The sequence below is a fragment of the Bombus bifarius genome, unplaced genomic scaffold, assembly GCF_011952205.1.
Source record: "Bombus bifarius isolate JDL3187 unplaced genomic scaffold, Bbif_JDL3187 scf7180000008058, whole genome shotgun sequence".
Classification (NCBI taxonomy): domain Eukaryota; kingdom Metazoa; phylum Arthropoda; class Insecta; order Hymenoptera; family Apidae; genus Bombus; species Bombus bifarius.
The window spans coordinates 987,127-1,011,962 of NW_022884422.1; the positions used below are offsets into that span (position 1 = coordinate 987,127).

A 24,836-nucleotide genomic window follows, 5' to 3' on the forward strand; every position below is an offset into this window, starting at 1 on the left:
CATGAAACTAGAATACTGTTATCGTTAACGTTAACAAGTTCCGCGTTAAATGAAGTTGCAAAAGTAGCGGTACTCAGATTCAGTCAATTAAGCCAGAGGAGAACAGCACGCTTAACCCGGATATGTGATCTCTTCCGAATAACTAACGGCGTCACATTCAATGAAAGGAACATTCAAGAGATCTCGTTTCGAAATGTATTAGTTCGTAACTTGGCTAAACCTGATATTTAAACATTTTCAATAACATTTTTCGTTATTGGCGTTTAATTTTATTTGATTAGACGTTTATTAAAAACTGCAGATTTTTATACACTTATAGGAAATTTGGAGACGTAAAAGTACACAAAGATATATAAAATATTGAAAATAGAATGTTCATTGTAATATGTATTTAGTAGGTGAAACAAATATCTATTTATATTCCATTTCTTTGCGTTTATTTAAAGATAAATCTGCAGAAATTTGTCGGAATTTTATGCATTTATGAGAAATTTGAGGATATAAAAATACACAGAATGCAGACAATAAACAAAAATATATGAAATATCCAAAGTAGAATATTCATTATAACAATACTTAATAGGTAAAATTTAGTAGTGCTTGGGTTTACAAAAGCACGAATCTGCATAAATGTCCGTAACCTATTTATTATTTATATATTAGTTATCATTTATAAATCTGAAACTTTAGATATGTTAACTGCAGTTTACCATAATGCAGTATCGTATTCGTCCCCCATGAAGTAGGTATTTAGTATGACAAAGCGAATAATGTACGTGCGTATTTACGTGACTAGATGTATTCATGAACGACTGGTATGCAACACACCCCAACAACCGGTGTCGCATATTTTTACTGATAATACCATCTTACGAGAACACGTACAGATTTAATTACAGAATAACTGCATCTATAATATTTCAAAACGTTTGATTTTCTTTGTAAAGTAGGTAAGTCACGCGATCCACGTTTTACTCCAGCGTTCATTCACTTGTGCATCGTCTGCTTGATAGAAAGGAAATTTATCATACTTATGCATCCATTGAATTCGAAACGTTACTCTCTATGAAAACGAAATCTTGTTCGTGGAATAAATTTTAGCATCGTTCGAAAATTACAGATTTGAATGGGTCCAGGTAGAATAAACGTTTCCAGAAACTTTTTCTACATTTTTACTGTATTTAAAAAGGCATATACTTGTAACTCGTTGAACATGGAATGTTTCATTGAGCTGTAACAATAAAAATTCGTGTCAACGAAAAAACGAAGTGACTCTCTAAGTCTATTTCTTGTTCCATTGTCTAGAATTCGTAGATTTTCTTGCTTCTTTCTTTGTACAAAATGCAAAATTTATTTTGTTGTCCGCGACAGATTAATTTTCAAGTTACTACATTCTTTGTTCCAGCTACTTTCCAGAATTCGTAGATGTTTTTTTCTTTTCTTTATACAAAATACAAATTTTGTTCATGAAGATAATACCTCTAGTTGAACGGTGCGAGAACCATACATGCGCACGAAAGAACGTTCCTACGCGTCGCTAGGACAAAGGATGATGTTTCTGATTAATGAATTTATGTACAAAAGCGTTCGTGTAATTCCATCTTAATTAAGTAGATATTACGCAACATAGTGAAAAAGAATGCTAAATACCTATATTTATGACTATCATATGATACATATACGATCTAGTTGAAGAACCTTCTCTCGTACAGAGATACTAAAAGTAAATGGAACGGATTGCCATATCTCGATATACCTACGAATGAAATGTGTTATTTCATTGTAGAATCCGCGTACAAATTAATATTTGATCTTTCTCAAGTTTCCTGCCTTTTTGAGAAAACGGGAGTACGAGTCAGACGATAGTTGAATATTAATACAAAAATACTCTTTGAAGGCAGGAATTGCGAACTAAGTGTATCATATATTAGTAGTAACTATTGAGGACGTATCAAGCTATACGTAAGTCAATCCTTAACGCGAAAAGAATTCCCAAACAGTGTAAGTGTTCATTACTGCTCTTTGTTAAGAATATAATCAAGCATATTATTGCAACGCGTCTGTATGCTTTTGTTTCGAGTCAAGGATCAACCATTGTCTATTATCTCGATATTCGTGTAGTTTGTCTTTGAACAGTGTGAGCAATGACTCTATCGAATCTAGATACCCGTTACGCGTGGTTGCGTTGTTATAGAAGAGCTTCAATTATGTTTGAAATATTAATCAAAATGATAGTTTGTTCTATCCATCTTTTCTTTTTTCGTTATATATGTAAGTTTGATGAATATTATTTTCCAGAATAGTGCGAACCGATGTTCGACGGCGGCCCTCTGTGATGGTGATGATGCTTTTGACCTGGTCCGGAATATCTGCTTCCTGGCCTTGAATGGACTATGGCGTAGTGATCGCTGTTCGTCGATATCGACCTGGTTGAATTCATCGTCGATCCTCCGGAAGCATATCCTTGCTTCCCGTTTAAGGAGTACCTAAACACAGGCAATGATTCAGTCGAGTGTTCGATCGTTGCTAAAAATAATCTCGATGACAATGCGTTGATAGATCAAACACGTAGACGATTAGTCACTTTGAATATAATAATTAAAGGCCATAATATTTTTTAAATATGACGTACGAAGTAGCATCAAGTTTCACGAGCAATACTAAATTGACTAAAATATGTTTGAAAAGAAAGAAGTATTTTTTCTTCGCTATGCATTTCATATGCTCGTTTAGCTCACGCGAGCAATATTCATTATTTCCCTTCAACAAGCTAGCAATCGATCCAAAGAATTCACTACCGTGTTTCAATCAATTCGAAGCACGCAAATTCCTCGAATCCTCCTTTTCTAAACATCTCAATTACACTCCGCACTAAAAGAGAATCTCTTTCGCCTTCGGGCTAATTACAAGTTCCGTGGAATTTCAAGGAATCTTTCGTCTTCGTGTTCTTATGATCTGAAACGTCGTTCCAATGAGAAATAAAATCGAACCTCGAGCCGTATTGGGAGCCATGCCAGCTACGATACGGATCGTAGTCCTCGATAATCGATGGCTCTTTCTCGATAATGTCCGTCCTGGTGCAGCTGCAGGTCATCGCGGAGCAGAGGAATATATTGATTATCAGCATGATGAGGAACAGAATGCCAAGAGCTACTGCCAGCCACAGCAGCCATAACGGGTGAACGCTGCCATCCTCGTACAATGTCTGAACGGCTATGAAACAAGTACCGCGTTAACAACTATAAGAAACCTCTCCTGTGGAAAATTGAGAACAGAGAATCTCGTCGAAATGGAGAACCTGCTGCGTGGTGGCTAATTAATTCAACTCCGGAGGTAGGAGTTCAAGTAGGAGGTATGAGTATAATCACGCGGTGTTATCCACGGAGTAAGCAGGAAGCGATGGTATAGTATGAAAAGTATGGCGTGATATTTACATGGCGTTTGACCAGGGTCAAGAACGAACACGCTCGTGCCGGCTAGAAGCACTCCTTCCTCGCCGCTCACGCTTTGCCCATTAATTAAGGACGCTCCCTTTATATCTTCCTCGTTATCGCCTTCGCAAACGGGGATACCGCAGCTTCCTGGTGGAAAAGAAGATAAACCGTTTTACGTTTCACCTGTTATCTATTACGACGCATTATTTACCGTTCGACACTCGCTCGACCACCGCGAGGAAAGCGTTCTGAAATTTCTTCTTGCAAAGTAGGAAGCGTAATCGAACGAACCTAGACGCGATACGACTATGGTTGTCGGTGTCCGTTCAAATAACGCGTTTACTAAACGTCCAAAGAAAGTTTCGAGGGTATATGTTAATTGCCGAGCCGAGTTGAACGGCACGCTGTAACCCAGATCGAAGCAGGCCGTAATCGGAAATCATTCAGCGAATCAGTTTACCTCTGCACACGGCGATGTCACATTGAAAATGCACCTGCGGACTGTCAGGGAACCGGAACATCGAGAACAATGTCGCATCCGCCAGGCCAGTGTTTCGATCGTAGATGAATTTCGTCATGACCCGAGCCTTTACGGGACACCTTTGTCATGGAAAATGAACGTTACGCAACCGGTTATGATCGTGATCACAGCCGTGACAGCTTGAATCGCGTAAAATTCATATCGGGATTATGTAACTCTGTTGGAATTATCATTGATCCGTTCGACAAAAGTAATCGACAGTTTTACGTAACTATTATAGATTAGATTTCCACAAACTTTATAGGTATATGAACGATTTTGATAAATGAATTCGTCCTAGAGGATGAACAAATGAAGATAAACGGGGTGGATGTAAAACGTACCCTTTATCGTCGATCAGTTGTACGCTGCTGTTTCGTTTGTTGAACGCAAAGCAGGACTTTACTTTGATTCCATACATTCCTGCAAACGAGAAAGATCGATGAGAACGCGTGAACGCGACCGCGCGTTCACGCGCTACGCGTGCTCGTTAATTCCAATTAAACGTAGGGAGTGAAACGGAGTAAGAGTTGCTGTGTACGAACCATCTGGTCGCGAGATCTCCGCACGCAAAGTGTAGTTGTGACCATAAATAGCCTCTTGCACTTTGTGGCCTCCGTCCAAAAGGCGCAAAGATACTAGCGAGGTCTCGTTTCTGAGCAAAGAAATTAACGTGTCGTGTTAGGATATTAAAGTCTTTCTGTGTAGCAATCCACTCTCGTGGATTGCTGGCGATTCCACCGAGATACAGGATAATATTAATAAACTGTGATATGTACTTGGCGTTTTTGAATCCAGCTTTTCCGCACGTGATCACGTAAAATTTATCGTCCGCCAGCTCTAACGTCTTGTGTATCCTTACCGCGATAGGAATGGACCGTTCCTCGGTGTCCTGCAAGAATTACAACGGGATTAAGGGAAATTTGTTGCGAGCGCGTTTAATGAAGGACGACGTTTTCCACCAAACGAATAGAGTCTCTTGATGTTATCGGCCGAAGTAATGAGAGTTGAACGCGGTGTTCTATTCTGATATTTCTGTGATATCGTTTCGCAAGCATAGTTATACAGAATGTTTCGTAATATCTGAAGATCAAGAACGAATTTAAAATGCGACAGTAAATTGAGCATTTTCCTTACCTGACCTTACTTTTCGATTTTAAAGCATTTGTTTCAACAAGTACATCTTTTCACATCGAAAAGTGGTATCAGTATGTGTTTGAGGTTTAATCATAGAAATGGAAAAGATCGCTTACGTTGTTTACCAAAACGCCACAATAATCCGGGGAGCCTTTAGGCGCGAGAAGATTAATGGCGAGCGTGGCGTGTGTAGAGCCGTTTCCGGGCGCCATACATTGCGGCGTCCGAAAATCTCTGGCATGAATAGCTCCCACGAAACTTTGATTCAGGTTCACTCGTATCGTCATGTGGCCGGCTTTACATGTTGCTGTAACCGTCGGTTGAAACTCCGTGTCCAATAATTGTCCGGTGACCTGCGATTGAACAAGAATTACATTGACTTTTGACAGCAAACAGCCTGATCGAGTGAGACTTTGATAACGAATTCAACTACTGTAGATGGTTACTAAAGTTGTTTGCTTGTTACGGTAGTTTTTTCGATGAACGCTAAGCGATATCTAGGTCAGCCAGGAGCCATACTAATCGACTCCATATATTGGAAGGTAAAGAAAAACGATGGTACCACAAATATTTTTTGAAATTTATGTTCAAATTGAGAATTGTTTTCTGCATATAGTAATCAATCTTTGGTTTTTTTAGAGTTGAACACTTTCATGTATGAATTTAATGAATTAAGAAAAAAAAACGTAATTGATTAGTTTAGTTTCTAAGAGATTCACTTGCAACTAGAATATAACAGTACAAAGATATTCTCTATTCTGTTGCAAAGATAGGCAGTGAAAACGAATATCAAAATATATATTCATCGGGATGGTCGATTTTCAATCTGAAGGAAGACACGCTGGTAAAGCTCGTTTCTCCACTTTCGTTTTCCAACATTTGCGTATAGTACAGATATATCGACAGCTGAAGATGGAACATGGATCATGAGAATCGCAGTTGTAAAAGATACAAAAAAATGAACCAAGAATAGATATTAACATACCAGGCTAATTAGTCTGCCAGCTTTAATTATACTCAGTTAATTGCCCCTTGCCCTTTAAAGATCGCATACCAGGCCTCAAGCGTCCACCGTTCGTCTCGTGGTTATAAATTATTTAATTAATTACAATCAGACAAGGGGAAGAATTCTCGTGACCATGGCGAATTATGTACCGGATACCCCTATAGAAAACGATCGAAATTCACGAGTTTTTGCTCGGCCATGCATACCCATCGAAGCTCTTGAGTCATAACGAAAGATCGGTGATATTTTCTCGTGCCAATCGCTAACTTAATGCCCAAGTAAACTTGGACCGGTCTGGGCGGCAGCTATCGACCCACGCTAACTTTCAATTTCATGTGGCCTCACCACGTTCTTGTCACGGTATATGGTAGACATGTATACATATAAGTACGTCCAGAAGTGCCAGACGGATATACGCCAACAATAAAATAGAACCGAGCTAGAGACGAGCGAAAGAGATGCCACCGCGACAAGCATCGAGTCTCTTGGAAACGAGACAAAGGTCTGGAACGTAGGCGGTTGCAAGGCCAACGGTCCTAAATGCTTCAGTGGCCTCTCTCCGCGGAGAAAGAGAGAAAGATCAGAGACGTGTTGGGTTACAGAAAAGGATTCCTCCTCTTCGCGAACGGCTAATCGATTATGAGAACACGACATGGTAACGTATACGCGCGTCCTTGCGTTTTACTGATTGCTCCTTTTTCGGTCTCTGTTCTGCATGCTTATGGTATCCCTATCTCGTTCGCCGTCTATATTCTATTATCCTTAGAATACCAAAACTCAGACTGCCTTTGTCTTCCTTTCGACACTGACGAATGACATCCTTCCGAATTTCTTTTTATGCCAACTTCTTTCATTCGGAACGATTAGTTCCGTTGGTTAACGCGATCCTCGTGGATCGTTCGTCTTTTCGTAATATACCTTGGCTAAGTTAGCTGTGATCTTAGACTTGTTATTTCGTTATAGTCAGTTATACGTTTAGCCTACTTATCTATTTGCCAGTCGTATTGCAAACAACAACGAATTCATTTTCTCGAGACTTGCGATTGCAGGAGAAGGGAATGCGTTAATTATAGGCTGATTGCGAGTATACGCTTGAGACCCGAGGCTTTACGTAATCGATACGGTAGCTCCAATTAACGAATACTTCAAGAAGAGGCCGGCAGGAGAAGAAACGAGACCAAAGGTCCTCGAGGCTTCGAATGTGAGACGAGCTCCAATGAAGGACACGGCTCTACCATTGCATCGTTATAAGAAACGTAGAGGTCTTTTCTAATTTCTACGATCGTAAGGAGAATCACGATATGTGCGTAATTACTATGATTCACGATCATTGGGCGGGTCGTAAATGCACGCAACATTTGATATTACACGAAATCTTTTATACATCTCCTCTGGTGGATTCACGCGAAACTATGGTCGCGTGCTAGACGTTAATTGAAGTCGACATTGTAGTGAGCATAGCTTTCTTCCTGCGTTGGAGACGTAAAAAACGTGTGCTCACGCCATGGAACACGCCCCCCTTCCCCATTTGATGTCTAAGGTGACGCAATCAATTGCTGAACACTGTGCCTTGTCCAGGTAGCGGAGAGACGAGAATAGTGGGCAGAAGAAAATGAGGGTGACATCACGGAACCGGCTGCTTATATAAACGAAAGTTAACGCGATCCGAGCTAGCGCGCTGGTTAGATAACATCTAGAACGTGTCGGGTTGTTGGCGAATTTTGCGTGGGACACGAGGAACACGGGCTGGAAGCGGCGTTCGAACGGATCAACGATCGATGTAACTCGCTAACGAGCGATTTTACTCGTCCACGGGGAAAGCAACAATTAGCCGGCGCGGACGCGCGACGGCCGGTCACGAAATAGAATAATTCATGTACAAGGAACCGTGGCGGGCAAGTGGCCACTTAGTAATTCGCTACGATAGAATGCACGCTATCGACAATCAAAACCCCGGTCGATAAATCAATGAATTTTTTCGGCTTCGTCTATATAGGCGAAACTGTGTAACAACATCTTCATAGAGGTGTGTGTGTGCACGAGAGCGCGCGCGCGCGCGGTGTGCTCGCGCGAGCGCGAATTTTACGCGTGGATAGCGGCAATGTATCAAGATTTAATCCGACCGCCTTGTGGCCGCAATGTTTCAACACATTCCGATAGTACACACCCATGGGGCAAGTATGCGAGCCGCAGGAACGAGGGCGGAATAGTATCGACTGTGAAGCGGCGACTATTTTTTCCGAATCGAATGAAATATATTGGCGGACTTATCGAAACGTCGGACATACGCGAACCTTCGCTTCGCCGTATCGCTTTTATTAAATACGTGAATAGGTATAGGGTTTCGAGTACACACCGCCGCTAAACCGTGAAACTTCTGCTTGTTCGAGATAAAGGGGTTTCGAAAGAAAGTTTTACTGTTCTCTTTGGATGGCCGTAGTTTATCAGGATTTCCGATTCTTTTTATCGTTTCTTCGGGAGGAGTAGGAGATACGTATTGCACATTTCGATCCAAGTTCGTAGAAGTAGCCGGAGGATAGGCCGGGGTGTTGTTTAAAACTTTTCAAATTCTTCCTTTTTTGGTCACAGTGGATACTTACTTGTATCTATCGAAAAATAGACAGTTTATATGCAGTGACTCACGAAAATATTTGAATATGTATCATCAAACGAGGCAGAGAGAGCAAAAACAGACCAATTATAAATCGTATTCTTTCTTAACGTAATGTATCATTAATTTTGTCCTAAAAACTTTATTCCAATAAGCTATATGAATCATACAAACATGAAATAATTTGGTTTGTTCAAATCAAACCCTTCGTCAAGTAGCATAACGAAAACAGTTACTGCAGTGAATATTTTCTGCTCACATCCATTTTATACAATGAATTACTCAATCTGTTAAATATCGTGGTTCGCTTTTATTCTCAATGTCTCATTACGTATGTACAGGTAGGTCTTTATTGTGTTCAGTGTGTTCAAGTATATTTGTGAGTCACTGTATCTGGAATTCGCATAATAGGAATTCAGTGATTCTCTTTACTACCTAAGATTTTTTATTTGTACTAAAAACATTAAATGTACAATTAATTGGATTCAATTGACAGTAATTCATTTAATCAAGCACCGATTAAAATTTCATTCCAGTAAATGGAGTCCTTCCGTTCTAAAAAGTATGATTGCTATAAAACTGTCGTTCGTTCGTAGAAATAAATACCGTACACAGAACAGAGATGATCTTTTTTGATTCACTGGCAAGTCTTCCAAGCGGAAAGTTATAACGAAGCTCTGGAAAAATACTAAACGTGCGCGGAACAGCACGTGGTACGGCCGAGTAATTGAAAAATACGAGGAAGTCACGTCTCCGTGGAACAATGCTGCTGTGTCACACTCGCAAACTGTAATATACTACAGGCGTTTACAATGCCACCGGTCTTCCTGAGGAAGCAAGTTTCAAGAAACAACTTGCAGTAATTGTTTACATGCCTCCCGACCTTCTTTCACGTTCGATGTACCATTGTTTTTTCGTGAAAACACTCTCTGTCCCTCAATATGTTCGCCAACGCACAGGAACCTGAACTTGAAAAGGAAATATATCAGTTTCTCACCACTCATTGCCTGCATTCTTTAAACGTTCGAAAGTATAGAATGTTTCAAAGTTGCACGATTGAGAACTTATACAAAAAGGAGGTACACATTAGCGTGCTAAAATATGCATATAATGCCTTAAAATATCAGTGTGTCGAAAGTAGAGTCGTGATTTTAATGAACTGGTTATTAATTAATTTTGTCTGTACCATCGACAGCATAACAAGAACAATAATGAGAAATGCATTGTGAAAGTTTATTTTTATAGAGCGCTGAATTAATTAGTAGAGAATTCGAACACCTTTTTTGTAAATAAAGAGCGATCTCACAAGTTGATTTCACTTAGAAAGAAAATCCGTGGTATCTATGAAGTGTCTGTTAAGAATCTTTCCCTAACTGTTCGAGTTTATAGCTATGATTCTAAATGATTCTTTATTTACATGGTCGATTAAACCCGAAAAACACATACTTCCGATTAACATACAGTTGGGCCGTGTTCGAAGCATAAATTATATCATTACGAAGAAATACGTCCATGAAGGTAACGTGGCGATCATGCAACACCTTCGAACGATAAAATTACGTACAAAGCAGACTACCAGACATTAATATAACAATTACGACGTTATCAGATGTATCGTTCCTTTTTGTTCCTTTTCTTTACGATTATTACAGGCAGAGCTCTAAGGCGTTTGTCAATGCGAACTGCTTGCACGTACGCTGGATACATGCAACGTAGAAAGCGCATTCTTTGGCCAGAGGGCTCGAGCCAGCTCTCGAATTATCTTGCGAGGAAAAAGGAAGAAGGAGACAGCCGAAACGTATGTTATTGACCCTGCCTTCTTCAGGTTCTTTCGTCTAACCGTCTGTGTCGTCGATTTTCTCTCCTTCCTTTCTTTCTTTTCTTTTTCCCTTTCTTCCTGTTCTTTTCCTTTTCTCCTTTTTTTTCACGTCCACCGAAACCCAAGCCAGCGGCATTTTCGCCAGAAATGGCGCTTACCATTTCGTCGTACAATTTGCGATCCGATCGTTTGGCAAGTTTTATGCCTGGACGTTTAACGGCACATTGTTTAACACACACATTGTTTAATAATGACCGTTTACACGGAAGCATTCAGGGAAAACGGTTATGTCGAACGGTACGCAACCAAACAAATGACTTCCGAGAAGGAAGATCCTCGAAGAAATTTCTAAGAGGGGGACTCGGTGAAACTTCGATTTCCTTCTCATCGATAAAGAAGCATTCGCCATCAGTAAATATTTATATATATATATACATTGGTTTTATAGCCTCTTTGTCGTAAATCAACATAAAATGTAGTTTTGATTAATTGGTCTAAGAGAACAGACACATTTGTCGTTCTTTCAAAATACACGGTACATTGTTCAAAGTTCGATTTTTGAGAATTACGAAATTATTGGGTTCAAAACTTAGGTTTGGTTACCGTGATTGTGAAATTATCGAATGAAGCCTGAAATGTAGAAAACTATGTACAATTATCCATCTTATCGTAAATATTCGTATGTATATTGTTGTTAAAATTATCTTGTAACTAACTTGAACTACTAGACAAGCCAACTACAAACTATAAGATTATTTAATATAAAAGTGGCATCGCTTTATCATATACTAATAGTATTTCAAATGTTGAACATTTGCCCATACTATTTTCCAAATTGTTCCCATTTTACAAAAAGAAACGTCATAACCCAACGCAATCTTCGCTGAAAACGATGAATTAAAACCCGCATCGCAAGGAACTGACCTCATAAAAAGGCCTCAATGGCCACGATTGGCTTAATTGTTTGTAATATTTAAGGACTGGGAGGAGCCTCGCGAAAGCTACAAGACACTTTGTAAGAGATGAAACTCGCTTTCGTCCGTTCAATATTTCGACTCGGAAATTATCAGATTAACCATCGTCGGAAGTAATTGTAAATTTAAGTTTCGCGGTATCTGATCGGGCGGGCGCGTCATCTCCTCCCACTTTTACGGGAGCGCGATCCTCTCGAAACCCGAAAGCGTGTAAGTGAAAGCAGAGTGTGCACCGGGCCCTGGCACGCTGTCTGTTAAATTTACGCATGGTAGAAACGGTTCGAAAGAAAAGCCGGGACACGTGAAAGTGTGCGATCCGCAGAAGATTCCGCTCTGTGTACGAGCGAGCGTTCGACTCGCGGGAGAGCTCCCGCATTCCGTTCTATTATGTTCCGCGTCGTTCACGAGACAATGCGCTCAAAGAGAGCCTCCGTGATTTTCTTCTAAAACATCAAGTGAAAGCATATTTGATGCACTCGACGCAATTAGTGGAACGATGAAAGGAACGTGGTGTACGCGCGTAATATATTGAGTTACCTTCGTTAGACCTTGTAAATTTGAACACGAGCACTGCCGATGGATATCGACTTAATTCGATAGAGAAACATATATGTACTTTTATAGCCAGCATGATCGGTTGCATTGGTAGTTAGGAACGATACAATCGTTTCAATAAGCGTTCCTCTAATCAGTTTGCTTGTGGCAGAAAAACAGCCCATAAAGCTCGCTCTGTTGAAACCGAACGATGTCTATATGATCCTCGTATTATTACCACTTGCAATTTTAACGATGGAAAATATTGATTTCACCCCTTCGTTCTCGACAATACGTATAGGATATCGGTCACGTTTTTATGAAATTTGTATAGTATACCATGAAACGTTAGACGTTAAATTTGTATAGTGGCTAATGGTATTCCGTTATTTTACTCTTTTGTCGTGCGTCATTGTGTTTCAAGCGATCGATTCTGTCGTCTTAAGTTACGTAACTCTTCGCGTCAAGGAATCCGCTTTCTTTCTGAAAAGTAACCGATTACGCCTTGTGCAAATAACACGGAGATGAGATTCGCAACGAGTTTGTTTCTTATCGTATATATTACGGACTAATAGAAATGCACACGCACGGTCATGAATACATTCACACGTATGTCCGCGTATCGTAGGTTTAATAACCGCAAGAGATCGCGCGAACGCATTTATGTGTACATATGTGTGGTACTATACATCGGTGTTGGCTAATGGTCAGTGTATGGGTGTATACTATACGCTTTCTGCATGCGTGTTATTGAATGGCGAAAGTGAATTGCGTGAAATTATTACGATTATACGAAACGCGCGTGGCGCGAGAGCAACGTTGCTTATTACCTTCACCACCTGCGTCGATAAATAGATAAACGATAAGTTTCAATAATGTTAAGGTGTTTGAACGAGTGGATGCCGATGCTGTTCCCTACAACATCTACGATGTTACCTATCTGGGTGAATTTTTACCATAATGATTTTTTATCGTAATACGAACAAAGGAACTATGGCGCCAGTTTAATATAATAAACACGTATATGCATACGCATATACTACGTGATCGTTTATACAGCAGATTTGTAGGAAGAAAGAATACTCAAATGTATATGGCAAAATAAGATGGTGAATTTAATCAAAATGAATTTTGAAATTGGAAGTGAATATAAGTTAATGATGAATTAATCATCAGAAGCAGTGTTTACTACCTAACACACCGTAGATTTAAATTACCCATTGAAAGATAGAAATAATATATTTTGCTATTTACTGTATGTCTGTATATATCTGTATATATCTGCATATATTTAATATTATATTTTATAATATTATCCCTTGCATTAACGTCAGAAGTCTTTTCATTTAACCAGGAAGTTTTTCTTAATGTAAATCAAAATTCACAAATTAAAATATCTAAGAACAATAAGCTCATGAGGTACCAAAATATTTCCAACAATTTTAAAAATTACAAACGTCAATTTAATTATTGCGTATAGTATATTTAAAAATCAGTTCGATAGTGCCATAGTATGCTATTATGCAAAGTTATTATAATATAAAGAAGCAAGTGTCCGAGTACTTTTGAACGATGAAGCATCACGCGAAATACAAATTCTGTATAATTATATGGAATTTAATCGATGAGGTCGATGTTAATATCGTAGTCCAGTTATCGCTGTTTTTAATTGAACTGTTAAAACCTGAATGAGGAACGTACGTACGGTGCAATTAATAAATCTTACAGCGGCGGCGGTCGATGTAATTTCTCGTAGAGCGAGCAGCTCTTCTCTAATAATCGCGGGCACACATGGAAGAAATTAAAATGAACGATACATGGCGAATAAAGCCCAGAGAACCTCGGTACCTCGACAGCCTTTTCTACGCGGTTTTAATTAATCTCTGACACGATTGCAAATTTCGTAGACTTACGCTCGGACCCAGGTATGCTTATTAATAAATTGTTGTATCAACGGCGGATCGTTTATCGCGGCTGACTGTATGGTTGCTTAATCTTCAACGATAACTCATTAGACAGATTGAAAGAGAATCATCTTTTTGTGTCTGGGTAAAGAAAATCGGATACTTTCCGACGTCGCGCCGTTAAGCCTGCGTCGAATATAAAACCACTGAAATGAAAATAACGTATGTTTCCACAGCTTCTATCGGAATTCCAAGAAAGGGAGCCTCTCTCTCTTTCGTTGTGATTAATTCTACATCGAGTTTAAGCAGTTCGTGCAAGCATAATAAAAGCATAGCAATTAATACATATTTCATCTTCACGTGCAACTTCTGCTACTCTGTCGCTAGCCACTCATCAAGCCGATTAAATTATTAAAATATCATGATATCGTTGCAATTAGTTCCAGTTTTCTTATCAGAATCTAAAATGACTAGAAATTGCTAGATTCTTATCTATCATCATTAATTTTATATTCATTTCAAATCAAATTATTCAAATACGCAATATAACATAGTCAGAATAAAAGAAATGATTTAAAAAGGATGTTATTTATGATTGATCATAATTATAAAATATTTTTTCTACAACTTCGTTGGCGTGTTTGCAACTTGGAATCTGAATATGAATTGCGTGCTGCCTTGGACGTTCCTCTCAGAGCCGCATTCCGATTAATAAACGGGATCGAGCGTTTCTCGTCGTCTTGAGAGAGAAACATTACGAAGGAAAGGGTTCGTCGAAGAGCAAGACAGAGTCGCAGCCAGTGGCCAGACGGAAAAGTATGGCGAAAAGTGAAAGCGACGAAATTTAAAAGCAAAAAGGCAAAACTACGCTCGATTTTATGACCGGTTGAGGTCACTGGTCCAACTATCGTATCGTGGCGAAATCGATGCTCCCGTGGCTTCGAAAGCCTTGACTTCCAGACAGGAGCGCTGTACATAAATCTTTCGAAATTGTTCTTAAGGAGTTAAATGCACTATTTCATTAACCACTCGATTTCGAGTTGTTATATTTATTTTGTTGTTTATTTGTAAATTAACTAGTTTACTTCTAAACGACCGTCCTTTAGCTTTTAGGTATACTTCACAAGAACATGTTTTAAAAGCTTCGAATTTACGATATCTTTCGAAATGTATAGCAGTATACTGAATAATTTAAGTAACTATGGACACAAGACTGCAAATGTCTATGTAAATTCATACGTCCACCTACATTAAAGGAAGATTGAGATCTATTTTATCTACCATATGCTATAACAAGTATTTTATATATTCTTCTATGAAGTGGTTACAAGAAATATTTGCACGTATCCTTATTATGCAGTGAAGCATATTTTTAGCAAATTCCACATTTCATTCTGAATTACTTCTTCCAATCACTGTATTTAATATGTCACTGTACATTTTTTCATAAACCTGTAATAAATACACATAAACATCCACATCTAATTATCAAAAATCTATTTTCATGAATTTTCATTTAAAATTGCCAAGTATAGAAAAGAATATGTTCCATCAATTTCATGGATATTTTTTTGACGTGTAGAATTTTCTACTACAACGTAATTAAATTACTATATTGCACATGAGGACAGTACCCAAACATTCGAAGGAACAAGCGTACAAAGCTGGATGAAAACGTTTCAATAATTTCGCACGACACGGATAATGTGTGTGTATGACAACGGGACGGAGTAATATCACTGCTCCGATACTATTTTCTTAACTGTGCCGTTTATCTTTCGCGAAACGGTATCATTACGTTTGCGAACGGCAACACACGGCGCGCGTTTATTGTTCCAGCAGAACAACGATTCCGTACGCGGCGAATACTGGCGTATTTTACGGTACCCAACGAACGATTCGATTGCAAAGGGTGACGCCACGTGAAAGGAAATACGAAATAAAGAAGGTATCGAAACTCGATGGGACACAGAATTTACGGGAGATCCGACGTAGCGATACGTTTCCGACGATTGTCCTTCGGAACGTCGACTCATAAGCCGATGAGCTAACCGATGGATAATGGCGTCGAACAGGAGAACGAGAACAGCAAGAATCCGATGAAGAAGGAAGTGCATAGCTGGAGGAACGGGACATTAAAACAGCGGCGTGATTTCATGCGGCAGTCTGGGCCGTTCTACCTCGTTTCCCAGAAAACGATGAAGAATTCAGAGCCCAGGTGAATTCGATTTCGAGTCGAACGGTAGAACCGAGGGAATTCGAGGGGTACGATTCGTGGTTTTACAGGTTGCTTCAAAGTTAACTTGGTTGTCACTGAAATGAAAATTGCAGTATCTATGATTAAACAAGGGTGGATCATGGCAAATATGCGTATAAAAGTTGGCTGTTTATACTAATATAAATGACCTGTAAGAGAATACGCGTTTTAGTCAGTTATGATGCATTTGATTCTTCACACTTTCTTCGCATATCTAACGGATACGTTTATATTACTCGCAGAAACCAGTTGGTACGAGGAATTGTATAATCTTCGAATAAACATTTCTATGATATCTATTCGATAACTATAGATTGAGGATCATTACTACTCGTATCTTTCAAAAGTTTACAACTCCTTTTCTCAAATACTCTCTACGTTCGTCTTTTCTCTCAATCTGTATCCCTTTTCTCTGATTTTCAATCGTATGATCTTTCAAACAGACGTTTCCACGATATCTACCGCGTATGAATTAAGCATCATTATTCGTATTATATCCTCCAAAACTTTACAATTCTACCTCTGAAACGCTCTGTACGTTCGCCTTTCTTCTTCCTCCGTATCCCTTTTCTCCCCCTGGTACCACGTTGGGTTCCGTGGACCGGAGCCCATAGGTAGTTTAAACACTTGACATGGTTCGATCCATGGAGCAGTCATATAGGTTTGCCCACGGCAGTCGGCAAATCAGCCACGTCAGTGGAGATCGTGATTTATATCCGTAGTTCTCCCGAGGGCGACGCCAGGACGAAATCGACGGAGAGGTACGTTCTTCACGCTTCGTGTGCAGTACCCCGGGTTCTCTTTGTGTTCGACGTGTACGTGCACAGACCGTCCGCTGGCAACACATCTCGCCGCGTACGAAATGGCATTGTCGTAAAGATGTAAGCGTCCGTGAATCCTATCTGGAAGTCGAGGAAGCACCGGTGAAACCACGAACCAAGAGAATCGAACTTTTGTGGCAGTGTTCCTCCGGTTGGGAACGAGCGAGTCTTCTCCACCGACGGTGGTAATATTAAATATGCGGTTTTTCATCCGAGGATTTAACGATCTAGCATTTTTATCGTTATATAAAATGACGAAGAAATAGCTACTGATCCTATTACAAGAGAGTCGGTATTAGAAAATGGTAAAAGTTGCTGGGTGCCGTTAAAATTGTTTGGTAATTGAGAAGTTGGAATGGTAAACGATTTATTAATTTATTCGAGCTTTTAAAAGTATCGCTATGATAAATCCTAATTACGCCGTGACTGAAAGAGATGGAAATGTAAAATACAAATAAATAAATTTACCCAATCCAATACACTTTATTTATACTTCCTTGAAATTTCTGAATGTGATAAACGCTGAAAGTTCATAGCTTGTAAGTAACGGATAATGTAACTTATCAAATTAAAAAAAATGCGTTTTCTTGTATCTGTTTGAAGCTTTTGCTTCTGGTATCTACTTCGTTTACCATTGCAGTTCCTCATATTTGGAATGATATCGTTATCTATTCAGTAGTCGAGGCATTAATTACACGACTATTTCCTCGTGTTTGTCCAACGATTTGCACGATGGTGATAGAAGGTGTGACTAGGTGGATCGCCTTTAATTACGACGCTTCCCGAGAAATATTTTAACGAGGTATTAACGCTTTGCTGGCCTTGCGGCGTAGGAGGAAGACGAATACTCGGTGCGGTGCTTATTTGTCAGCATCGCTGGCATTAAGAAAACGAGAATGAGGATGAAGAAAGAATTAATTGCGGCGTAGCCGAGAATATTCAGAGCTCGAAGCTCCTTTGTCTTGGGCTTTGCCACCCAAGAAGCATAACAAAAGATATGGTGCACATCTTGTTAAAAATCTGCAAATCTTTGTTCTAATGAAATGATAATATCAGGAGAAGATGGTGCAAGTGACGATATACTTAAGTTGAGAGAATTGTAGATAAGATTTAGTATGAATACAGTACTGTGGTACATAGTTATAAAAGTTTAGAAACCCATAGTCTCTAAATAAATATGGATGTCATGTATTATTTCATGCGCGTGTTTTTGGGAAAAAGCGCACTTGCATTTCGTCTGAACTGATCAAACTTGGAGAACAATAGTCTCGAGATTTATTTACTTCAGAAATAACGTCGCTCAGAAAATCACACACGTAATGTCTCTTAATTTCTAATAAGGATAAATCCGTAAGACACCCATTATCATTGAGCTTTGAATTTACATATATTGATAGGAAATTTCAATGTGCAAAAAAAGATATGTTCATGGCACTCCATGTTATCTTTTCACGATTATAATTTTGATCGCGATGATTCATCAATAAATGAATTTCGCGCATTATACGCATTAAATGATATATGAAGAATTATGAGCGACAGCATTGTTTAAACATATTCACTTTCATTGCCGTTTAGTAATATCTCGATAGGCGGGAAAATAATGAAGCCGGGAATAGCGGTGAAATCGCGTATTGTACGTAGTACGATGCATAGTATGCACGCCGTGGCTGGAACGCGTCATCATTAGCACCGTTTCCGTTCGCTCTGATACACAGCGCAGCTCGTAACGTTGAAACGATGCGTGATTCCCAGCGGCCAGATCATTCTAGAATTTACCAATGCAAATCGATGAAAAAACGACGCCTCGCAGCGTTAACGCTGTATCTTTCCATAGCCTCGAACATCTGCATTCCTATGTAAAAGAACTTCGTACCAGTCTGTTCGAAAGTGCAGTGATGCCAGAGAAAAAGAGCAGACTGGCATGATGGTTATAAACTGTTCGGCCATATTTGGTCCAGCTATCTGAGTGCCACAACATTTTTAAAGCGTAATAGCGTAATTAATCAAGATTGTACAAATTTCATTTCTTCAACTGGATTTAGGTAATCAGAGTGTGATGCAGGTGATGCAAACTCATACATATTTGATTTGACTAATTCGAACATTAATTCTACTTCAGATGTGATCCTCATTAATTTGAACGAAATTTAGTAAAGTAATAATTCTGAATAATTTATAAGAATCTGTAACTACTTTGGACTTGTTTGTAGTCAATCAGTTATGAGAAAATGAAATGATTCAACAAAAATTCTATAACATGACTCATATGTCTATACTAATAACATTTAACATAATTGTTCAAAAATTTGAAACCTTATTATCGTCATTCTCACTTCGGTCACACTTCTTGTCAGTCATGTAGAATAACTTATTATCACATCATCATTCTTCAATAATTCAAATTCTTCCAAATTCCAAACATGCTTTTCTCGTAACTAGTTGAACATCTGACAATTAGAATTACAGTTACACTTATTCCAAACACATAGAACTTCTCCTCAGTTATTCCTGAACTAAATTCATATAAATCCGTGGAACCCGCATTCGAAATAGCCCTACCTCAATAAGTCCAACTTAACGAAGAACCGTGTCATATAATCAACCAGGAGAACCGAGAAATATCCTAGTTACAAAACCTCCAATCTCCACAGATATCTCACTGTTATCATAATAAAGAAAGTATTTTATATGCAACGTTGGAACATGTTTCTGTCGTCTAAAATCTGACAATACGCGTTATACTTCCGTGTCGCCGTTCGTGTGTACGTGTTTGATCTTCGATGTAGATATAACGTATGATATACCAGCTGCGAGTAGTTATAGCCAGCCGTGCGTTGGGTGGATCGTCGATATTCTCTCGGCGCTCGTAACCCTCTCGTACCCGTTCTCGTACCTTTCGCAATCTCGAACGAAAGACATATTATCGCGGCCGAACGTAGGCCGCTCCTGTGGCGTAGGCAGAGACGCTATCTGGTCCGTGCTCGTTCTCCCAAAATGGACACGCCAATGAGAGGAAAAGTATGCAACAACAGAGGTTCTGTCCGTTTTTGTACAAGATTCTGTATATGGCAGTGCACTTACACTGCAGCAAAACGAAAAAATCCTTCGACATTTGCTCGTTCTTTACCCATCCTCCTACCCGACCAGCGAATTCGTTCAAAGAGACCCAAGTAAGAGCACGAATTCGTTGAAAATCTTGTCGATTGATCGACCGTAAGTAATATGTACCATGTAAGAATTAATTGTGCGTTGCATCATGCCTTCGGTGAACCATGGAACATTTCCGAAGAAACCATTCCGATATTATTGCATCTAGTTAAGATTTGATATTCTAATTCGTCAAACTGCTCTTGTAACCAGCATGATCAAGCTAACCGATTAGAATATTATTTTCAATAACATGTCTACGTATTTACTGTTACATCTATACATTCACATACTATCATAGTTACGAATCCGTCGGTTTGATTTAACTTTTAAACTTCATTTCAAAAGGAGACGCAGTACGAAACCAATACGAAAATATAATCCTTAAGTCCAAGGTCTTAGACGAAGTCCAACGTGTCAAAAATGGATAGAATGTTATCGTTGGAGCATTGTAGTTGTGATCCGACTGTGATTTTTGATCACAGTTTGTGGACTTATAAACGGCTGAATTTACGAACCCGCACGGTTGTCTGCTCGACGAAAAATGTCCGACGTAAGAGGATTACAAAGGTGGAATAAACGCGAGGGATGCCGTCACGCTTTAAATTCTGTCGATTGCCACAGAAGGAACGATGCTGAGTGTACATGCGTGATCGTGGATTTCACAGAGCGCCCCGTGGAATTCTCGCGGAAAGTGAAAATTCCTCCGCTCGTTGAGGAATAAGATAGGTATATGAGAAGCATAAGATTTTCTGTACGAGACTGTCGCTCTCGAAGACGCGCAATGGTATGTCGCGCACACGGATGAGTGCAAGGATGAAAGAATGGATTTTTCTTTCGACGCGGCGATGTCTAGTTTGCGTTGCGTCATTTCAACGTGATTGAATATTTAACTAAGAGGATCGCGCTCTTTTTCTACCGTATGTAGTCATACCAGTAGTGACACACATCTGTTACTCTGAGCCATGAAAAGAGTTGGTACTATGTAACTCACTAAAAAAAGATTTGTTCACGAAAACTACACGTTAAACTTTAATGTGTATTTTATTGTACTATGCAGGAAAACAAATTTATTTATATTTTCATCTCATAAAAATTTCTAACATAATTCAGGTTTTGCAATTACTGCCAGTATGCAAGTGCTTTCATGTTCATTCCGCTGCAATGAAAATTAGCGTTAATTTTACTAAAAGCACCTGCACGATTTTAATAGAAACAAAAATCTGAAATTTTGCTGATTTGTGCAAAAATTTACAGTTAATAAAATTAAACAGCAAACTTAGTATTCACAGTGTTTTTACATCCAGAAATTCTCGTAATCGGATCATAATTCGACCATACAAAAATTATTCCATAGGGTTAATCGGATCATAATTCGACCATACAAGAATTATTCCATAAGGTATGTTACCATTAGCTAGAATTACATGATGCGCGTAGAAATATCTGTTGAATAAAATGTGGAATTATCAAGCAACGTTAGCGCGATTTTATGATTATCCTCGTTTATTGCGTTCTATTCTTCGAGACGGTAGCGTGCGACTCGCAATCGCGCGTACACGCGCAAGGAGCATAGCGAAACTGGCGCAAAATAATTGCTCAACGAACCCAAACTTGTCACCTCGGCGTGTCACAGATCGAGTCCGTACGTTCTATATCGCGGTGATATGGTAGGGTAACTCATAAATATTAATAAAGCGGCGTTGTGTAAATTGATCAGCGCGAGGCCGTACGCTTTAATAAGGCCACCTACTATTATGAATGATCGGTAATGCCCTCGATTGACAAGCATCGCAGAGAAATGAGAAGAGCCTTAAAGTTCTTGGCAAGTTCGATACAAGCGTTTGCAATTAATTCGCCGATACTCAGCTCGACAGCCGGCGAACGCCATTAAAATTCCCTGCGAGCTTGCGCAACTTGCTTTCGAATCTCTTGTGTGGCGAAGCTTTCCAGAGTATATCGCCGATTTCGATAACATTCGCTGTGTATCCCCCCGATGCGTTTTCTCGCCGCTGACACGAACGTAATTGTGCGTACGTAAAAAGACGACGTTCGATTCACGGAGAGGGTCCCAAGAGTAAGGTCTATTTATACGCGCGGGATTCGAACCAAAGCCAAGTTGTATCTACGATTTACGTCGTAGATAACCCCGTATGAGGCAAGGCCAGTTTCCTGTTAAATAGATTTTTTAATTAAGTAAAAGTTCGGTCCGCGAGGAGTGGTATACGGCCGAGCGGCTGTGTGCATCATTGTTTCTCACTGCCCACTTAAACGGTACGTGTTTGCACGATACATACCGGGTGTTCGTTGCATCGGGCGTTATGTACGCGTTATGAACCAGTCCAGACAAATATCTAGTCACCCTGAGATTATGATATTTCTTGTAGAAGCAACTTACGCTTCTGCATTATCCATAATGGAAAGTTCGCTTATGAATAGCTTAAGATTTCCTTTATATCAAGGTACCTCTAAAAAGAATCATTTTCTTAGGAGAAGAGATGAATAATGCTAATGTTTTTCATATTCACCCAGTATTTACATTCCATTGGTACGAGCTTTAAACATGTTTCTATATCTCCTATTCAATTCACGCATAAATACACACCGTTCGTTTGTTCGCTCTTTTATCCAGCACACGTAATTGTGCAATTCACGCATTCGATGCCCGTCCCATCGATACACGCACACGCGTGGCCGCGTTCGTGGTAGCCCGCATTCTTGCTGGTCATAGGCAGATCCAGAGGATCCGCGGCATTTCGACGCACGATATATTTCGACTGGAACGAGACACAGAGAACCGTGCCATCCAACGATGCAGCCCTCCCGCTGGACATGCATTCCTGTATCGCGTTCTCGCAGAAACCAACGAAGCTGGCCATGCTCCAGCCGGTCTATCTGAATTTTTCTCGGCGAGGGAGCGCAACGCTCTTACCGAAACAATGTGGAAAGGCTACGTTTGCGGCCGTTAGCGTACCTACTTGCCGATAGATTACTGTATCATATCGTATTGCGTGGTGAGCACGCGAATGCCTAAGCAATCTGCTTTTTTCATGAACGGTTTCGCGATACTACGTTCGAGTACCGTTCAGTCCTTGTGGATCCTTGAAGTTTTTCCTAATTCTCCTAATGAGATGATAGACGAAGATTTTAGTAAATTATTGGAATCGTTAGATAACGACCGATTTATGACTGCAGCTTATTGTACATTTATCTAATTTGTTTAACGGTTAAACGTCAGTGACACCGATTTAGAAGCGACGGGAGTGTATTTGCGCGAGATGAATGAGTCAGCTGGAGACTCGGCACTCGATCGCGGCGATTTATCGTCGGCGAATGTGCGTTTATATGTATCTCGCGTTATCCCAGCAAGATAAAGAACAGTCATCTTCCATTTCGATTCCACTTCTATTTTCCCGCGATTCTGTTTGTCCAACGACGATTGCGTATCGCTGATCTTAACTCGTGCCGATACACAGATGAATAAACGACAGTGATACAGGTAACAGAGCAACTGCATCAAGCCTGCATTCCGGCGGGTATAATGTACTTCTCGATGGGGACATTGAGAAAAAGGTCCACAAAAGTCTAATTAATACTTAATTCATAACAGTTGTTTAAAGTAATCGGATATTGAGGTCTAATCTATCCAAGAAACCAATCGTAATATGATTGGGGTAAAAAATCATTAAGATTCAAACGAAATTATCTCCAAACATCCGCATCTATGGAGAGATTCCTTCGGCTATCGATTAATAATGTATCGTAACATAAAAGTATTTTGCAAATAAAAATTATTTCAATAAAAACAGCTACGAATATTTCGTGAAGCACTTCATTTATTGACAATATAAAAGAAATCGTTGCAAAATGTGTTGTACGTAGAACTTCGTGACTGGACATTGCCAAACTTACCTGGCCGACGCGAAGCGCCACCAGAACCAAGAACAGTATCGACACAAGCGCACTGGTGAACGCGTGAAAATTGGTCCTTCTCACTGGCATTTTGGCAGAGTGCGTGCCACACTGAACGACCGACTGCGAAACGTGTCACGTTCTTGCCAAGGCTCTCTTAAGGCCAATCTCACGTCACATTTTCGTTATTTGCCGAGAACAATCTCATCGTATCGCGCGCGTTCAGCGAATGATGGGACGGTTTCGAGGCGACCACGCGGTTTTTGCTTTTCCGTAACGACGAACCGAGGAAACGTGGCGATCGTGAGCACGCCCGTATCGTGATCTCGTGGATGGTGTCTCGAAAACTCGATGGTTCGTTCAAGAGAACTGGAAGCGAATGTTATACTGGCGCAATAATGACTGTTCCTCCTGAGCTGCCCCCAGGGACGCTCAGGTGTTCAGCGTTTTTGGTGGGGATAGATCGTGCCGCAGCGGCCATTCCCTTTTCATCCGATATTGTATGCGATCCACGCATTCATGTCTCCGAATCCGGCAATGAGCTTTGTATATTTCTCATGGTTGCTGCGCGAGGTCAGCACTGTGCACGCCGCACATGACTCGCGTAGAAAATCTCTTTATCGACGTGCCTGGGAAATTCGAGAACGTTCTCATATGGTTTCGAAACTCTTTTCTACTAGATGGTGACCTTAATTTGCAAAAGGTGACCTTTCATTTTTTTCACAGATTGGAAAATGTTTCTTTTTATGTTAATTAT

The 24,836-nt window shown here is 39.8% G+C and overlaps 1 protein-coding gene across 1 annotated transcript; it reads right to left on the minus strand.

Moving 5' to 3' along the window:
- Positions 1-1,414: 1,414 nt before the first annotated feature.
- On the minus strand, positions 1,415-24,508 carry LOC117208226. The gene is made up of 9 exons (XM_033449212.1): positions 24,080-24,508; positions 5,208-5,444; positions 4,734-4,846; positions 4,500-4,609; positions 4,299-4,377; positions 3,895-4,034; positions 3,435-3,581; positions 2,991-3,213; positions 1,415-2,486 (listed from the first exon to the last, which is right to left on the minus strand). Exons 1-9 carry the CDS (start codon positions 24,167-24,169, stop codon positions 2,288-2,290), a joined length of 1,338 nt encoding a protein of 445 aa, XP_033305103.1. The 5' UTR covers positions 24,170-24,508; the 3' UTR covers positions 1,415-2,287.
- Positions 24,509-24,836: the final 328 nt, after the last annotated feature.

What these genes read in the sequence shown, in the direction of transcription:
- LOC117208226 (XM_033449212.1), bottom strand. Translation starts at nt 24,169, where the DNA reads ATGCCAGTGAGAAGGACCAATTTTCACGCGTTCACCAGTGCGCTTGTG. An exon ending in GCTGGATTCAAAAACGCCAA is followed by an intron (nt 4,610 to 4,733) that starts GTACATATCACA and finishes TTCTTTGCTCAG; the next exon opens with AAACGAGACCTCGCTAGTAT. An exon ending in GGAGATCTCGCGACCAGATG is followed by an intron (nt 4,378 to 4,499) that starts GTTCGTACACAG and finishes TCTCGTTTGCAG; the next exon opens with GAATGTATGGAATCAAAGTA.